Source organism: Ciconia boyciana, chromosome 5 (assembly GCF_034638445.1).
Source record: "Ciconia boyciana chromosome 5, ASM3463844v1, whole genome shotgun sequence".
Taxonomy (NCBI): Eukaryota; Metazoa; Chordata; class Aves; order Ciconiiformes; family Ciconiidae; genus Ciconia; species Ciconia boyciana.
Genome location: NC_132938.1, coordinates 82,000,763 through 82,020,275, shown reverse-complemented (window position 1 = coordinate 82,020,275; position 19,513 = coordinate 82,000,763). Strand labels below are relative to the sequence as shown.

At 39.6% G+C, this 19,513-nt stretch overlaps 1 protein-coding gene across 13 annotated transcripts in view; it reads left to right on the top strand.

The window, feature by feature from the left end:
- Positions 1-19,513, top strand: part of ANK2 (ankyrin 2) — a 258,299-nt gene that overhangs the window by 98,280 nt on the left and 140,506 nt on the right. For all 13 annotated transcript variants that reach the window (XM_072861199.1, XM_072861198.1, XM_072861194.1 and 10 more), the window contains exons 3-4: positions 11,787-11,885; positions 13,358-13,456. In XM_072861199.1, the coding sequence (XP_072717300.1) occupies positions 11,787-11,885; positions 13,358-13,456 (198 nt within the window). The remainder of the gene's footprint in view (positions 1-11,786; positions 11,886-13,357; positions 13,457-19,513) is intronic.

The following is a 19,513-nucleotide window of genomic DNA, read 5'->3' as shown; positions in this document are numbered from 1 at the left end:
TGTATTATGTTTAAGCCCTGTAGCATGGGGACATTTTTAGTCTGGGGTTTCTATCCCAAGACACACTCTTATTCATATGATAGTAATAGCAATACTATTTAAGCAAAACTTAAAAAAAGAAATTACAGGTCTAAATTTGTAACAACTTTTTTACTAGTCTTAAAGAAACTATCCTGGCCCTATTTGCAATATGTTGATACATGTTTCTCCAAACTAAAGAAATATAGTCTGTGTTTTCAGTTTTATGCTTAGTTTTCTGGGCTTATTATTGCTTGGCTTGCTCATTAAATTAATGTGAATGCTGGGGGAATGGGATAGCAATTGAATAATTCATACCAAAGAGAGCAGTTGTTAGCGAAATAAATAGGTAAATTTGCACATTATCTGTAGATTTTATTAATGGTTTTTTTTTCCAGATCATTCAGTTAATACTTTAGTAAACAAATTTTAGAACGAAAATATTATTTGCTTGTACACAATACTCTGTTCAAATTGGGTTTTTCAATTTTTTTTCTATTTTGTGGTGAAAAGTATCATCTAAGTATCACTAAATAACCTAAAGACAAAAATGATGGAAAGTATGTGCTTTACTGAAGAAAAGAAAGATAATTCCATTGTGAATCTAATCTTCCCACTGTCATTCACATTACTTTTACATTTTGATTTAATCAGAAATACTCCCTTTTTGGCCGAGTATGTTTCAGGTGTAAGACATTTGGAGCTGCTCTATCTTTCAGGAAATGTGTAGGGATAGAATATACTAGTACTGGATAGTGGAAAAAATTGAAGGAAAAAATAGTATTTTAGGTTTTGTATGGAGAAAACATCCATATTGTCTTACCTCTTCTGATCACTATAAGATCAGAAATAATAAAGATTTTCCTTACTGTGTCTTGAGACACAGTTGCATCTCCTAATGTAAATTGTGTCCAGGTGCTCAGCTGCTAGTTGCTGTGGACATACCTATTATAAATAAATAAAATATTTAGGAAATAAAGCTGTATTTATCTTTAGAATTAGTAGGGAAATTATATTATGACTCCATTAAGCTGTGACAGCTAATAAATTGCTCTCCAAGGCAGCTAGAAGGAGAAAGGCTGTTGAAACAGTATTTCTAATTTTTTTTGAACAACTAAGGTGAAAGGTGCACATTTTCCAAGTCAGTCATCAGACTGAAAGCTTGAGTTGTTTCCTGCTCTGATATGAACGTGGGCTTTAGAAGCTATGGATTTCTTCGGTAGCAAAGAAATGCTATGAAAGCCTGGGTTTTCTTTGGTAGCAAGAGCAATAAATCCCACCTGAAATTGCAAGTCCTCCTTTTCCTGAAAGAATTTTAACAAAGTCGTTGGGCAGTACGCTCTGGAGCAGTACCCTGCCAGCGGTGCTGATGGCAAATTCCCCAGTCTCTGGAATTTGGGTTGCAATTACTGGATCTCTGAACCCTCAGTGAAGAAATGAAACTTTTGCTTTCTTCTTTGATATCTGGAAGCCACTTGCATGAAAATTATTAGTAAATTGCTTCAGAAACCTGGAAGGGGATTACTTTCAAGGGGCAGAAAGAGTTGTAAAGATTTTTTCAAATGCAGTATTTATACATCTTCTTCCTTTGGCTTACTTGTGGTGTACCGTAAACCTATTATTCTAAGAAGGAGCTTTGTACCATTTTAAGCGGTCTCTTTCGCATTTCTGGTGCATCTTTGACTTCAGTGGTTCAGTTCTAATGAAGACTTTCTTGGTCTGTTGGTTGTTTAATGCCCAAATCCTATCTTGGCCTTCATAAAATTTTAGGAGGAATTTTTTGCAACTGTGTAGTTAGTGCACAACCTGATATATCTTCCGTGGGTTCTAAAACTCTTCTTCATTTTGACGTTCAAAGGAAGCAGGAGGAGGTTTAGCACTCCGCAGTGCCAGTCCTCCTCCCTTAGGAGCAGTTGCTGGAACTGTAGAGGTAATTGTTTCACCAAGAGCAAGATGGAATCCAATTCAAAATGTGCACTCACATAGTAGAAAGAGCACTGGGCAGTCTGGGCATTATAGAAATATTATATACTACTTTATCACGCTGAAGGCAGTATGGTCAGCCAATTGATTTTCCTTAGCCATCCCACACAAAGCACCTGATCCCCTGTGACCTGAGGTGCGGAAGTCTGAGGTTTCCCTTGCTATTTTTGTGAGATCTCAGCCGGTAAGTAAACATTCAGTGGGTGGTATTTTTAGCTGACTAGCTCACTTGTGTCCAAGCAGATTAAAGTCTTGTAGCTCACTTGCATTAGCAATGCAATTCTGATTACCCTCAGATGGTTAGAGGGTAGCCATGGTTTTTTACTTTGTTTCAGAAAACTGGAAACTTAAATATGTTTTTATCACTGGTCAATCTTATCAATAACATAAATTGTTTCACATATTGTTATAAAAAGGTACTTACATTTTCTGCTTAAAATACTACCTCCCCTTTCAGGAAAGTTATTACTGCTGTAAAAATACGCTGTTAAAGTTTCACCATTGATATGACTGTAACGTGGTAGAATGCTTTAGCCTGGCTCTTTTGTAAGTCATATAAATCCAATTACTTCTGCTTTATAGCCTAGGGACCTACATTTGCAATGCTTATTTAAGTGACTAGTACCATCAAATTTAATAGGACTGTAAACGTGACTTAAAATAAATATGCAAGTAACTGTCTGCATCAGTCCTGAAAAATATCTTGACCTTCTAGTGAAATCAATGGCATTTCTTTGAAGGGGGACTTGGAAGCTCAGGCTGGATGGTGTCCAACTTTCCCCTAACTCTTAGCCAGATTTAATCAAAATGACCACTAACTGGATAATGGCTATGAATTTTGAAAGTAAAATCTCTTAAAGTTTGTTTTTAAACAACATTAAAATCAGTAAATCATTCAACAGAAATGTCACATAAGCTCTGGTTTGTAACTCATGCATCATGAGATGGGCTAAACCTTCCGTGCACCATCTAAGTAAAAACTTCAGAGACTGTTCACCTTCACAGACTGCAGCGTCAGGTCCAACTCGTTGGCAGCACAGTTTATTCTGTTTGACTCCAACAGTGGAAGAGCTGTAAAGGGGAAGAGTTCCTGGTAACAAGATGCAGGTATTCAGGGAAAGTTTGGGAGCAGAGGAGGAGTCTGTGACCATGCTGCCCCTGACATAGATTGACTGTGCTGTCTGTCTTGGGCAAGGGTTCTGTGAATAACAACTGTTAATGAAAGGTGTCACTGGTGTGGCATCCCTGGTTCTACTCCCGTATCCCTGCACATAACAATTATGAGAAAAACTCCTGTGCTTTGGCTGCGTTTGGGAACATAGTGAGTGTGCCTACGCTGTTAAATGACCTGCCTCCCCAGTTTCACGCCTGAGCCCTGGTTCCCTAATCATCCACGCTGTACATGTATTACTTGGCTCTCAGGCTCCTTCTGGCGTAAAGCAGCTGGTTATCTCTTGAGATGAGACCTGGGAGCGCTTCAGGGGATGTTCAGTGCAGGGACCGCTCTCCTCACGCAGCAGGAAGAGCCTGCGCTGGGGGTGCTGCTGCTCCTCGTAGTCCTCCAGTATATCCAAGCAAACCTTGATCCCATAAGCCTTGTCTCGGGCCGTGAGCCACATTGTGCACAACCTACTTGTGGCAAATTTGAAAAATCCCTCTTCTTTAATAGCCTGTGGAACAGAATTCGTGTTCTTTTCGGAACTTTCACCCAGAGAAAACGAACACGCACGCGCTGTGTCTTCGGGACGTGGTGCACCTATGTGGACCAGGAGAAGACCGCGGGCAGGTGGTGCATGGCGTGGGGTGCCCAGGCTGCTGTAGGGAGACCTAGCGCAGACAGCATGTAAGGGCTGGGGGCTAGGGCGCAGGCGCACAGAGAGACAGCCTGACAGGGGAATTTGGGGTGTGAGGGACAGATTTTCAAAGTTTCTTGGTATTCTCAAGATCTCCAAGTCCTTAATTCTGTGGAAAATTAGCTATGTGTTCAATTTTAAAACTACATTTAAGTCTTAATTAATTTAATTTAAGTATGCAGCTAAGTGCTAGTCTGAAGAAGGCTATTTTCCTGAACTGGAGCTTTATACTATCCAAATATTATCTATACCACCAAGAAAGCCTCCATAAAATTCCTTGCTCCTTTTCTGATAATAATATGCTGACATTCAGACTGGAAAAATGTCAAAACTAATTAAAACCTCCACAATTGTGGCCATTATTTATTTTTGAAAAAAAAGTAGATGGAAGAATAAGAAATGAAATAATCTAAAATATTTTGAGACATTACCTTCCCTGCTGAAGAAAAGCTGGAGATGATTAAAGTAGGCATGTGTCAAATGGAAGTTAGGACACAAAAGTGAGAGCAGTTCTGTTGTCTGTGCCAAGGAATTTAATGATGAGCAGGATAAGAACTGGGGCTTTCCATGTGCTGCTTATTGAAAACATATGGAAAGAATCTTGTCTTACTGTCTAGAAGAAAGTTTCCATTTAAAGACTTTACTGTCAAGAAAAAACTTGCCGAATTATATGGGGCACAACCTGGCGAACTTCAAGTTTCCCAGTTAGGAGAGAGTAAATCTAGACTCAAGTTCTTATATTCAAATAGATCTAGCAAATTTTATGTCTTGATTATAAGCACCAATATTAACAAAAACTCCAAGGACAGAGCATAGTGAATATGATAATTACTTGGAAACATTACAAGGTTTTTTTTTCCAGCGTTCATATTCTCTTGCTTGCTATGAGAGGAATACGACTAGGGTTGCTGCAGATTTATCTTCTGTGGAAAGCGCTTCCCATCTGCAGCTGGCTGGCAAAGCTCTTGCACTGTATAGGTGAAATCAGAGCCAGATGAATGCAAACATCAGAATAGATGCTGCGTAATTTCTTAGTGGCTTGAAATAGATAAAGCGTTCCTGGATGATAGATGGCAACACCACCAACTTTCAGAATCTATGGGTTTGCACTGTGGTTAAGATCAAAGCTGGACTTATACCTGCACTTATTAGGGTGAAAAAAGTGGTTGAGTAGTGTGCAAAACAGAAAACTCCCATATTAACATGATTTAATTAAGTAATTCTACCTGACATCTGGGTTGAGTTAACTCAGGAATTTTCTAGACTCTGTGAAGTGTTTTGAGCTCTTGACAAACAGTAGAAACCAAAAAATGCTAAAATAACCCCTTCAGATCTATGAATGAAATTAATCTCTAATTTGGATTGTCTCAGCCCTGTTAGCCAGGAAAACTTCCCTCTGTGCACTGGCTAATGTGTTTCCCTGAAGACATTGATCACTCTATGGGAGTTCCCAAGTACAAAGAATGAACCGAGAAGGGCATCCTGCATTGCCAGGAGTAGTGAGCCCCATTTCTTAGCCTTCACCATCCGTTGAGCACAAACAGGCACTTCAGCTTCTTGCAGACTCCGATTCTGGTGCCATATAAAATTGCTCACGAAGCTTTTTCATAGCTAAGACCCTCAGCTTCTATTGATTAAGCATCCCTGGTGTATTGTAAATTTTATTAGGAGTGGGAGCAGGCTCCTCTTCTGGAGGTTAGGGAATAGTGAATAAGCCATGGCACCTGCTACTGCAGCCTTGGAGTTATTCCTCCTCCTCCAAGGGGTTTGCATGGTGTCTACGTGGTCGTGGTCCAGCTGTCTAAGGGGAAAAGCTAACACACTGTGCAAAACGCAGGGGGGGTATTTTATTTTTAAGAGTGAGATAGGTGAATGCTCTTTCAAAAATGAAGCCTTGTATATACAGGATCTTTTTTCCTCAGTATAATGCTGTCTTTAGACTGGATCCCATCTCAGAAAACAGTACATAATGTTGAGAGTAAGCTTTTCTGAACAGAGATAACACAAGAAGATGCTTTCTTCAGTTTTAGTGTGTTTCTCAGATCCTAAGTTTTCAGAGAGATCTGTCTTTGTAGATAATCAAAGTATTTCCCCAGTTTAACTGTTTCCAAAATCTGATGGAACTTAATGTTTCTGGATATACAGAATACAGGGATTAGTTACAGTTATTAATATAGTTATATAGTGAATAATTAGTTATTACTTAATTATGCTTTGTGAATGCTACCTTCATATCAAGTTAAATTACTGTGGAGTTGCTTACTTTAATCTGAATTCGAGCACCATCATCTATTCTGAAAATCATAAATTATTTCTATTTATTTCTGGAGAGAGTTAGAAATGTCAGGGGACAAAATTCCTCTGTTTTTTTAAAAAGTCCCTTAAAAAAAATCTAATTACTGGTATTTTATAGGGTGAAAAACTGATAGCCATTGTAAATCTCTGCTTCCTTTAAAGCTATTTCCCTTATGTTAAAAATGTAGTTATGTTAGGACATGCTTGCTTTTTCTAGTTAATGTAGCAAGAGATAAACGACTTGCTTCTGAATCAATGTTCAAAATGTGGACTAGCAAAATGAACTTTAATTTTACAGCATGCATTTGTGCAGCCCGTAGTTCTAGGAGAAGTTAGACCCCAAAATCTGACAAGTCTAAGGGTTCATCGGCTGTCTGCTGCGTTTTGAAACAGAATTGGTAATCCAAAAGGCAACATAAAGTAACATTTCCCCATCTTGTCTTTGGAGGCTTGTTGGTTTTCATGGTGATAGAGTTACTTTCTTGGAAGGAAAAATTTGATGGATTTTGGCATTGGTTTTGAAGAAATCTTCTGTATTCACAAGGAATCTCTGTGAAGTCTGATACCTTGAACAGAACAGGATTGAAATATTAAGTAGTTTTGGGGGCCTCCAGCTCCAAGGCTCTTTAAAACTTAGTTCTGTTTGGCTTTTGCTCTCATTTTGTTGGCTGCTTTATAATTTGATTGGTGTCTTTATTGCTTCAGTTACAGTGAGACAGAGCACCAGCTATTAATTACTCCCTCATTTAGTCTAAATGGAAAGCAGCTAACGCTCCCAGTAGTGCTAACTATAGACTGAAGTAGCACTGCAGTCATAATGAGGGTGACAGTATCACACGTTCGTGTCACTCGGTAGGTTAATTCATTTTCGTGAATTCATAGGCTATAAAGCAACATAAAAGGAGAATTTTCATAATCTGAAACTATTTTTCTTTTTTCAACTCTCCACTTTATTTCTTTGTGATATTTCTGGGAAAAACTTCCACAAACCTTTGGACTTGAGAAGGCCATGCCCAGCTCTCTAATGTGCCCTCTCGCAAATCGTTCTTGAAAAGAGGTTGACCACACACGCTTTTTACTTCCCCAAGAGATTTATTCGGAGGAGAGAAATTGCGGCAACCTTAGACTGACATCTGTTAAAGGGACAGGGAAAAGTATTTGAGTTTAACAAAGACTATGATCCTGCTTTTTAGTCTCAGCCTCTACTGGTGGGTGCAGATGCCTTCTTAAGTCTGGCAAAACACGTGAAGGAGTTAGCGTGACCATGCAGAGTTAATCACAATGGTTTTTTAATTTTCACTGTGTTTGTAGCTTATGCTTTGCTATTGGCCTGTTAGTATATATATAAGCCTGTGAACACAGCATCAGTGGAAGGAAATTGGTCAAAGTGCATTGTTTCAAGCTTCAAGAGAATGGTCGAAACATTAAAAAAATAGATTTTTGTGTTGTTTTATTTTTGTTGACTTTCATGATGTTTTCCTGTAAGTTGCTTAAATGCCATTCTAACCTTGTGTGGCAAAGGCAAGAGTAATTGGAAACTCAAATGTTGGCAAATCTTCCTGGAAAGTGTTGCATCCCAGCTTCCATCAGAGTGGATGGGAGTTACAAGGGGTCAGACTCTTAGCGTAAAGGAAAGATGAGGCTTAATTTTGTTAATATACATTCTTGCTTCCTAGTGTTCTTAAAGATATTAAGTACTTAATGAATACCTTCAAATGGAAGTGAACTCCAGGGAAGTAGGAATCATTATATTTAACAAAGGTTGTTTTCTTTAGTGCCAAGACCATTATATACTGAAGTAACACAAGCAAATGTTCAGTTGTATAAAGAATTTTTCCCCACCTCCTTCAAACACTTTTCTTCCCCCTATACATCTATACCTTTTTATGTTCCTTATACTTCTCGCTAAGTCTCAGCAGCAGGTGAGTAAAGCTTTCTAGGACTACCAGGTTATCGTCCATACCTGTCACAGCTGAGCTTAGAGGGGAGGGTGCAAAAGCTCGCACTGTGCCCATATCGCAGCTTTGGTATGCGGTTTGTCAGTGAAGCCGCAATAATGCAAGACAACTGCTGGGGCTGTATTTTGTCTTTTTAATAAGTCAATACCGCTACAGAAGAAGCGATCCTGGCCTTGCCCTGGCTTGGTGGTCATGCTTCCGTGCCGTGTGCTCTCCTGTGCTGGCAGAAGCATGTGTGCAGCCTCACACCGAACGATTGAGGGTCCTGATCTGCAGAAAGGTGGCTGGGGATAGAAATGAGCAGAAGAGAGGACAGGAGAAGCGGAAGCACTTCTGGGTAGCAGCGCTGACTTCGCTGATTTAAAATGTTCTTTGAACTATAGGTTGATCTGATGCTCTGCCAAGGCGTTGCCTTTCTGTGGGGTCGGTTTGCTTTGGCATAACAGGGTTAGGCAGGAATAGCATAAGCTGTTATTGCTGTTGGACGTCACATCGATCTGGGTGATGTCCCAGAAGGAGTAAAGGGCCCAGCAGGATTGACGCTGAACCGGGCAGCGGCTGAAGAACCTCCATTCCATGAGGATCACTCCATGAGGCAACTGAATACAAAGGCAGAAGTAGCATGGACTTCCTTGGGTGATTTTCAGACAATAGCAGTAAGACTTAGTGCCTGTTTTACAGGAAAAAAGTCACTGACTTTTGATTGGCTTAGAAAAGGTTGGTGATTTCTATGACGTACAAGAAATCTGTGGGCTTTTCTGGTGTGGTGAAAGTATGTAGGGTGACACTATAATAAGTGCTGTGAGCAGTAGTGGTATGCGTGCACATTTGTAGCACTCTACGGGATACAAAATGTTGACGCCTCTGGCTCAGTGGTAGAAGAGAAAAAGAACTAAGGGAGTCAGGCTCTGCAGGGAAACACTTGAAGAACCAAGCTTCGAAAGGTTAGTATTATGTTCTTTTATGAGAGTTAGAATTACAAATGAGCCTCTAAAAGAAAGGTAGTTATGGTATACGTATGCTTTGTGGGGAGGAGCAGTCCCTATGCTGTACAGTTTTGCTTAGCAGACAAGTAATTTCATCTCCCCCCCTCCCCAACTTTTTGGTAGGCATGGGAGAGAAGAAGGGAAGTGTCAGAAACCTTTGTTGTTCTAAAATACAAGAATCCAGTTGACAGGAACGGAGGAGTTGCATTGATTAAATCTGAGCTTCCGTCATCATAAATAGCAGGGATCAGCCATGTGGGTTGGGAAATAATCACAGCATTGGTTCTGACTGTGGAGGAACAAAGCTTGATTTAACGCTTCAGTCGCGCTGGCCCTCAACATTTAAAGCGCAGTGCTTGCTTCTGCTACTGCTTGCCCCGGCTTACTCTATTTAAGGAATTACGGAATTTGAATGTGTACAGTAGGACTCGTATTTAGGCTATAGTTTCTTTCTGTAACCTTTTTACTGGACCTCATGCATTCATTTTGCTTATGTTTTAATGAATAAAGATGTCCTATGTTACAAAGAAACTCACATAATCTATGCAACAATATTAGCTTTCAGCTGCTTAATGTGGTGTCGTTAGATACGAGTCTTAGAGGTACGAATACAGGTATTTTAGGAGATTGCTACTCATTCAAGCACTGCGACGAGCCTTGCTTTCTCCATACTTTGGCACATGGTAGACTAAAAAAGAAGCTTGCCCTCAACTTCTTGCATTTAGAGGCATGTGTGTGCGCATAATTCGTGTGGGCCATGCAATATTGCGCTTTCTGTGCTGTTTGTGGACTTCAGTCTGCTCGCAAAGAGTGAAAAAGGTTAATAACATGTCATCACCTTTGTACAACTGTAAGGAGTCAAAGTTACCGTTCATACTCTCACAGAAAGTGTTGATGACTGAGTCTGGGAGATTAGATATGAGAACAGGTCTTTGTTCTCAAACAATGAGAAGAACACTGTGTGTTTCCCCGCAAAATACTATTTCAAAGCTTTCCACCACTGTAGGTAGTAATTATGGTTATTTAATACTCAGCTGAGATTAAAAACCAAGGAAGATTAGAGCTTTCTGAAATGTTTTCAGCTCCCTGACATGTACAGTGTTCCTCAGCTTGCTGATTATGGTCAACCTCACCACATAATTTTGGCTAAGAATTTATCCTTGATCCAGGGCATGGCACTGCTGCCACCCCTGGACTCTGCAGCTCAGTAGTAAGAGTGTTCCTCTGGAATAAGGAAGATCTGGTTGCTGCTGCTTTACCCGCGTAATGGGGCTTGAAACCACATTTCTCATTAACGTTTCCTAACTACCAGGCTGCGTAAGGGTAGTCTTCTTCTTTTGGCAGCTTGTGAATGTAGCCTTCCGTCAGTTCCTTTGCTTTTCTCGTAGTTGCACTTCTGAACTTGACCACAAAATCTGCCTGTGCTGCTTACATGAATGTGGAATTAAATGGTGTTACTTCAGAAATGCATTTGGATTGCTGTGTCTGCAGCCATTGGACCCACTCCCATTAAATGCCTTCTGTGAAGTGCTAAGTGCTTTAAAATCCTACTGGGAATTACAAGCTTGAACTGCCTCTGTGGATGGACAAATAAAAGACCAGAAAGCTGCTTGTTTATTTTGCAATTTAAATGACTATGAACTGCTTAGAGACAAGTAAAGTGATAAAAATTACACAGTGCTAAACTTGCTGCAAGTTACTCAAATACCTGAGGATCGCTTATGATGCTTGCAATATGAAAAACGGGAGAATGCTGGAGGGCAATGGCAGTATCTGTTGCTGTCACCTACCTGATGTACCATGACAAATACCGTAGGATTGTGAAAAATAGGTTGGCAATTCAGTTACAATAGACTGTCATTTTATATTTTTCCCTTAGGTGGAATAGGGATACTAGGAAGAGGAAGATGCAGTTTCCATGGCTGGAATTTATGAGAGATAAAGTATCCTATTCCATTTAATGTGAAAAGGATTTAGACGCTAACTTTCTTAGGTTGCTTTTTTTGAAAATCGTAGCTCTTATTTCATTAATTTTCTTCCCCTGTTTGAATGAGGTTACAAAACCTCAAAGTTCAGTGAAGACTTGCTCATCAGAAACCAGCAGAGGTACTAAGTCAAGGATCAATATAATTTGCAAGCCACATCTAATCGAGTACCATTTGGGTCTACTTGTGCTTTTGGTTTTCTGTTTGATACCAGTTATCCCAGAGGAGAATCCAGGGTTCAGGACAGCTACATCAGCCTGGAATAATCCTGATTGAGTAGATATATCCTGTGTAAATTTGGCTAAGTCCTGCGATTTCTCTGTGTTGATAATACCTCAGTGGGGCTAGATAAGGTTACAGTAAAGAGATACACACTCAAATTTTGAAATAATGGGCTCCGTGGAGATAGCCAAGGTAGTAGTCTGGGGAAATGCGAAACTATCAGAAAGGAAGGAACCTCTTATGGATACTTGCAAAATACGGTTTGTTTTGATGTCTTTGTTGCTATGAGAAAAAAGTTATCGGAGAAGTTTGTCACACAGTGCCTTGGCTTAACTAGCCAAGTCCAAAATATCTGACTTATGTAGACAGTCAGCTAAGAGATGTAATAGCATTCCAGCTACTAATCTTCTTCTTATACCAGGGTAAGGTAGGAATGTGTATCTTCAGAGCTGATATTTGTAATTGATATGGCCCTTGTGCTTACAGAATGGACTCAATGCTCTGCACCTGGCGGCTAAAGAAGGCCATGTGGGACTGGTACAAGAATTATTGGAAAGAGGGTCGGCTGTGGATTCTGCCACTAAGGTAATTCGTGCACGTCTGTAAGTTTATTCACAAAAAGAAGCCGTCAAATACATGGGAGAAATTAAGGAAAAAAATATTAAAGTACAAAATAAGGTAATATCAATACCTCACCGGTATTTAAAATGTTATTTCTATTATGGCCTGCGAGTCTGTGTTCTTTGCTGAAGCTCATTGGTAGTAAATGAAGAGGGAAAGGTTATTATTTGTACAATCTGTTTACAAGGGAAGCATTAAAAGGTTTTAGCAATGCCAGATTTTTCATTATTTCCAATGACTGGTCCCCATTATAGAGCGAGTGAATATAGCTCAAAACAGGAGATTTTTTTCAAATCTGTGAAAATTGGTAACTGACTGTATCATATCCAGAGCCTTTTCACTCAAGGGCACAATGGAAAAAACACCTGTGTGATAATTTCCACGGGCAGGCATACGTCAAAAACATTCAATCAGTATGTTATTTGTCTATGGGTGGTAAATTCCTTGTGATGGGCCAGATTTGTTGGCTTGAACCATGTAGTGTTTGACTCCTAGTGTCTAGGCTGGCTGGCTGTGCTCAGCCTTTGCATTCAGTTACCACCGCCGTGTCCCTGCAGCTCTCTTATTTTTTACGATTTCTGATGCGCAGGATCTCCATCAAGGTTAACGCTTGGTCCTCAGCTCGGAGCGTTCTTGCTGAACTTGTGATTTCCATCAGTGACGGAAAAACAGAAGTTCCCTCCTTCAAAAAATATCTTTAAGTCACCTCTCAGTGAAGCTGTTGGTAGAACCACCAGCTTCTCGATAGGACTTTGGGGTTTTGTTCTGGTTTTATGAACCTTGTTTGTTTATTCAAGCCATTTAAATATTGCTCTCAGGATGAGAGAGTGGCCTGGAAAAAATACAAGGCTCTTACAAAAGCAGTGGTCTGCTGCACTGCTGGTGTTTTGTGAGAGACGATTTTTATTGTGCAGTGTGTCTCTTAACTTAAAGTTAACACCTTTTGAAAAGATGCATTTTAATTTTATGCCAATTAGAGAACAGAAAAAAGGTTTATCTTCTGTGTTTAAAAGGTTGGTTTCCGTTACTTAACAGTCAGATCTTCCTTTTGGGTCTTGTACTGGGAAATCGCACTTTTACATGTGATTCACAGCTTGAATTTTAGGACTCCTAGATTTCAGCAACCTTCTACAGGGCATGATCTCTGGACCTGAATGGAAAAAACCCGCTAGCCTGTACTAAACTTTACCTAGAATTTTGTCCCATGCCCCAATCACATTTCATAATTTCACTCAAAAGTTATGTTAGGATGTTACACAACCACTCAAGAAATCTTCATGGCTGCAGCTACCAGTTCTATCCCCTGTGATGTTTATGGAACATCATGGAACTGTAAGGTAAAATGGTACTCAAAAAATGAATGTTATAAAGAACTGCTGGCTGAAATTATTCCTAGAGAAGGTTAATGTCTTTCCTGTTTTCCCTCCCTGTAACAGAAAGGGAATACAGCCCTGCACATCGCATCCTTAGCAGGACAAGCTGAAGTCGTCAAAGTTCTGGTTAAGGAAGGAGCCAATATTAATGCACAATCTCAGGTATGATGCTATTTTCCCTTCTCCCTTCTGAAAGTTATTTGGTGAAATTTTATAAGATAGATCTGAGATGTTAGGCAGTGATTCCAAAACATCTAAGCCTGACAAATCAATCAAATTGAGCCTTACATAGCATTCAATGGTAAGTAAAAGAAAAGTAAATAACACATTGAAGTTGTTATATACTCATTGTGTGATACAGGAACTCGCATTGTTGTTGACTGAAATCTTTTAGGAATTCCTAGTGTGCTTTAATAAACCGTTTCAGAAATTTTTCAAAGTGTAGAAATATTATGTCATATGTTGGAGTTGAATTTGGTGAGCAGTAACGAGGCAGATAATTTCTCACAGACTTTATTTATAGAATTGCTTTTCGTGGTTATTTGCTGGCTAAAACTTTGCAGATAGCTTACGCCAGGCTTCTGAACTCATTCTTTATGTGATCAGAACTCATTCTTTATGTGATCAGAAAGAATTTAAATCAAAAGTTTGGAACATACATTTGAATTGGGGAAATTCACCTTGTCCTGGCAGGCAAACCAACTGTAAAAAGAGCCCTGTTCATTTCCACTGACGTGAAGCTTGTCTGCTCTTCCAAAACGTACCAGAGAACGTGGTGATGTTGCGGAGACTGACGGAGGGGCAGTTCTTCTCTCCCTGGTCTGGGCGAGGCTGTAGAGGCAGCTCCCTGCCTGCTGGGATTGCAGAGCTGTAAACAACATGTGCTAGATGCGCCGTGAACAACATACTGCAAACTAGCTAGATGATGGTTTGTTTTCCGAGCTAACTGTCCCTGTCTCCTCTGCCCTCCCAAACAGACACACTGTTAGCACCATAGATTCATTGACCAACCTATCCTAACATATATTTGAGATGCCTATTATTTCCTCTGTTTAGGATTAGGAACAATTTATCAAATAAATAATGTAATGTTTGTAAATGCTACCTTAACTATGGCAACTGTCTGTAGCTATGAAGAACTGAACAGATGGTATAGATGAGGACTATCTCTGATGAAGAAACTGCATCTTTCTGAAGCATCTAGTCAGCTTGTGACATTCTCAAAGTAAATCATTGAGCTAACAGTGTTCAAATTGAGTCCTAGTGCGTCACTCGATGACCGCGAATACCATTTTTGCAGTAATGGTGTGAGCTAAGATGATGAGAAAAACAAGTCATGCTTCAGGAGTAGATTAATTTCAGATTAAATTTTCTTAGCGCTTACTGTCTATAGGCAAGATAATGGCCCTTAGCTTAATCTTCCTGGGATACGTGAGCAGAACAAGAAGAGAGTGATCTGATTGAGCAGTGCAGCTAGGAACTACCTTGGTTGAAGAGTTTCAGGAAGCATAGCTGGGCCTGTGTGAGATGCTTTTCTCAATCCCCTTCTGTAGCATGTTCCCTGATCATTAGGAACACAGACAAGTTTGTAAAAGGTTTTGATTTGTCAGAGTCCATCCTAAGCCTGCCTAGCTCCATGTCTTTGCTTGCCCAGACCTGGGAAACTGGAGGGTTTTTTGCTGTTTGATGCTAGAAATTTATGATGGACAGCATAAAGTAAGTAGAGAGCAGGAGCTGAACGAATAGGTTTATAAAATGAATAGGTTTGTCTATACCTTCATTACATTTTAAGATGAGAGAGAGAAATGGAAAATATCTTCCAGCTGCCTGGCTCCAAGATTTTTAAAATATTTTCTTTATTATGCTTTTTGCCCCAAAGCAACTGCTAAAGAGCTCTCTCAGGACAACTGATGGTCAATTACTCCCCATGCTCTACTTCCATTAAAGATAAGAAATGTTGTAATTCCATTGCTCAAAAATTTAGCAAACTCCTTTCATAATGACCTAACTGGATGATTTCTTCGTACATTTATCAGCCTTTTCATGTGTATAAGAGGATAAAGTAATGTCTTTAATGTTAGGATTTTGAGCATGGTAAGAGAAATAATTGTAAAAATGATACTTTCATGAAGCATAATCCCTCAAAAAGTCTTCATAAAGGCTTTTCCTGATGCTGGAAAAATAAATGGAGTTTTCTAAATTAAAAAAAAACCAACCCACAACCCTACCAGAATCGGAAATTGTTTTCACAGGTATTCTTTTATACAGTATTCTAGTTTTAAACACACTTATTGTTAGCACTGGATGTTCTGTGCCATGTACAGAGACCTGTTACCAGGCATTTGCTACTTGACTTAATTGAATGAATCTGATGGAGGACATTTTTTCCCCAGTGCTGCTCACTGGTTGTCTCCAGACAGGATGAATTCAAACTGCTGTGATATATATGTCCTGGAATTGTGCTACATTGTCTTAATTAAACAAGCCCCGTGGACTTGAATGGGAGGGTGAGTCCTTAATGTAGCGTGATCCAGCTCTGTCTTGGGTTGTGTCTTTCTGGCCTGCTGCGCTTTTCCAGAAGAGATGGATAATAGCTGCTTCAGGCCGGAGGAGATGTTCAGAGGCTCTCGCTGCTGCTGCCGAGGGGACATTTCCAATGGAAGGTGTCCCTTTATAGGGACTGCTCTGCCATATGGTTTCCTGGTCAAAGCACTGTCATGAGCACAACAGTAAACAATTGCACATGGAGAGAGAGGCGCGTGACCTAGATCTATCTTCTTTTTGGTACATGTTGAATGCACTTGGGTAATATCTGTTGATAGCATTCAGCACTTTGAATAGTATTTGTGTGTGAGTTTTCACACACATGTTCCCATGTAGCTAGTAATTTTAATATGAATGAACAGATGTTGCCTATATGATGGGTGGAAAGGATGTATTTTTTTTAGTCAGGGCTCTGAGCAGACTCCTAAGAATTTGGTTCTAATACTGATTTGCCAGAGGCTTCCCTTGGAAGATTAAATAAAAAAGTAATTTCTTGATGCCCCATAAATGGAATGAGGATAATGAATGCAGCCTTTCTACTCAAGATTGCATTGACATGCTCAAGAATCACGTGTCATAGAAAATAAGTTAGCAAAAAACAGGAGAAGAAAAACAGAAACTTCAAAATTAATAAAGAATAGACCGTTGATTTATGGTAAAAGATCAAGAAAGATTCAAGCATACCTAACTACAGCTGGCCAAAAAAGAAAAATATGAAGTTATACAGAAAAAGGAAAAGAGAATGACTGAACAGAATATGCTTGAATACTCAAATACTAAGGTTTTTTTGTCAAGGAAGTATGTCACTGATGAAAAGGTGAAGAGAAAAAAATCATATTGGGAAAGAGCTTAATTGAGAAAGTCAGAAAGGAACAAAAATATAAAGTAAAGGTAAATTTGAATTTAAAAAGTGAGAAATTATGGCTGAAATGTTCAATTTATCTTCCTTACATTTTCTCTCAATTCAATTTTTTAAAATAGATGCTATATTGTCACTCTTAAATCTTTTATGAACAGTTGGTGGTATTGAGGGTATATTACATCCTCTCCTTGGTATCTCTGTCATTTCACACTTTATTTTTTTTAGGCCCCTGCTAAATGCCATTTGTTGGTAGTGATTTAATGCCAGTGAAGTTACTCAGGTTGCTCCATAACTTCCTCTTTAAAGAACTTGGTATCTGTCAAGGTCATTCTCATTTCCAGTGATGACAATTTGCCATAGTGACAAGATTTCTTCACTGATGATAAACTGATAGATAAAAGAGTATTCTCAACTCCAGCTTGTTCAGTTTATTGTTTTTCCTTTCCTTTTCTCCATTAAATTGCATAAAAACACTGGCCTTTATCAATCTTACCACCAGGGACATCTGAAACACCACACTGATTTCCCAGGTCTTTGCAACAAGGAAATAACAGAATTATCTCAGAAAATGCTATTAAAAACATTGTAGCCACCGAGATTACAAAGCCCATCTGTGCTATCTGAGACTGTTAAGCATTCAGGACTTGGATTTTATGGATTTTGTTTTTCTATTAGATTGCTTTGCTTTGCCCTTCAGTTTCATGTTGGCCTTCAGAGCTGTTATTTTGTTCTTCCTCTTTTAAAAAGTCTGTTCCTTTTGAGCTAATACGTCATCACTGCTATTTTTAGAAAAGTAATTTCTATTTTGATACAAAGCCTAATTGCACAGTGATTACTAATTGAATGACTCCACTTTCACCTGCATGCATATCATTTGAGAGCTGACATCTTCCTTGAGTATGTTTCAGGCAAATGCTGAAATGAGGGCAAACCCAGAAAGGGCAGAGAGATCTAGAAGTTGCTGGTCCGTTTTGGCATACCTCCACCTAGCATTTGACAAGCATGCAATTGTTTGGCGCAATTAGAATCGCCTTTTGCTCCAAGTATTGCTGGAGGAAATATATTTATATAATGAGTATCTATGAAACCTTCACTTGGTTGACTCTGCTCATAGTTCGGTGAGCAGATCTAGATATGTGTCATCAAGTAAAAAAATCAATTTCTGCAATTTCTTTTCTTGATTTGACCATGATTTTTGGTCACGTATAGATCTGGCCGAGCTGCACTCACTGATAATATAAAATCTCATCTGGGGACTGGATGGTACAAACTATAATGTAGGGTGGGTAAGAGATCTCCTGGGGTCGGTCCAGGCTATTCCTCTGAGCTTTGATTACATTTCCTTGCGAAGCAGAACAAGGTCATCCCATGGAATGATGTAATCTTTTGCAAGATGTATTCACTTGTGTAGCTGATCCTCTAGGTACTTCTGAATTTCAGTGGGGAATTCAGAAGAAGTCCTCGGGGGGCATTGCACTGTTCCATTATGCAGAACGATGGAAGTGGCATTGGCCACCTACCACTCTCTCTCCCACCCACCCATCACACACTTTGACTGAGCCCGGTGGTATCCTCCTTTCCCAGCTGGATCACTTCTTTACCCCAAACCTATTTTTAGTTGTTGCTTGTGCATTAGAGCAGTAATTCTTTTTTGTAATCTTCCTCTCAATGAGTGTCTACTTTTGCGACATATTAGGAATCCTTATGCCAGTTCTTGATCTTTTTTCCCAGGTGGAAGAAACGTCACCAGATTTAGTCAGTCCAACCCTTCCCTTTGATAAATTACCGTTTGTCTTTATTGCTTTCTCTTAAAGTCAGATTGTATCATCTGACTCATGTTATAGGCATCAGAGATGTCTGATAACTGGAATGTTAGCCTGCCAAATGTGACAATACCCTTACTGCAATAATCTTCGTAACTGAGCCTACCTGTAGGCTGTCCCCTGCGGCAATGATGCTGAGCTGTTCTGACCACGCATACCTGACGGAATGGATCTGTCCTGACCTTCCTCCATTCCAAACAAGGTCAAAAAAAGTTAGCCTGGTGCAAAGAGTTGCACCTCCTAGGATGAGGTGATTTGTCAAATGTCAAGTGATTGAGGTACAAAGAGCTGAAAAGTAAAAGACAAAGTGAGGAAATGTAATTCACTCCTCTTCAGTAACTGTAAGGGAACTATCACATCCTGGAGTCACCTAAGAAAGAAATTATTCCCTTCAATTGCAAAATTTCTGCCACAGAGTTTAGAGCAGAACGTGTTCCCCGTTAGCTGCTAAGGTTGTGCTTTGACCACTGCTTCATCTAGGGGCCCTCACAAAAGGAGGAGCTACCTTTTAATCATCAGATTATTTAAAGTGACCCAGATACAGAAAGCAAGGATTAGATAAATCAGTCCTCCCCCAAGCTGATCTTGTTATTTAAAAGCCCTCTGGTTTCCTTTCCTCTATATCCTTCTCTAAGCTCATTGCAAACACATTAGCCAAGAAATATTTTTGTTTAAATTTGCCCCTGTTATGGCTACCACTTCCTCTTTCAACACACAGGAGATGGTATCGTGGCTGCTAGGGTATTCTTATCCAGACTATTCATCAGATTGAAGCAATCCTTAGAGCAGCACAGAATTTCCAGCCTCAATATGCTTTCCCAAAAATGAGCGATAAGAGAGCTTGTTGAATGTCCATATTCACTGTTACCACAAAAGCAAAGGCAGGATTTATGTGATTCTCAGAGAAGTGATCAGCTTGTCCCTCTCAGGATGCCCTAGGATTTGCTTTACCAGAGATTGCTCTCCCATGGTTTGTAAAGATAATCTTAC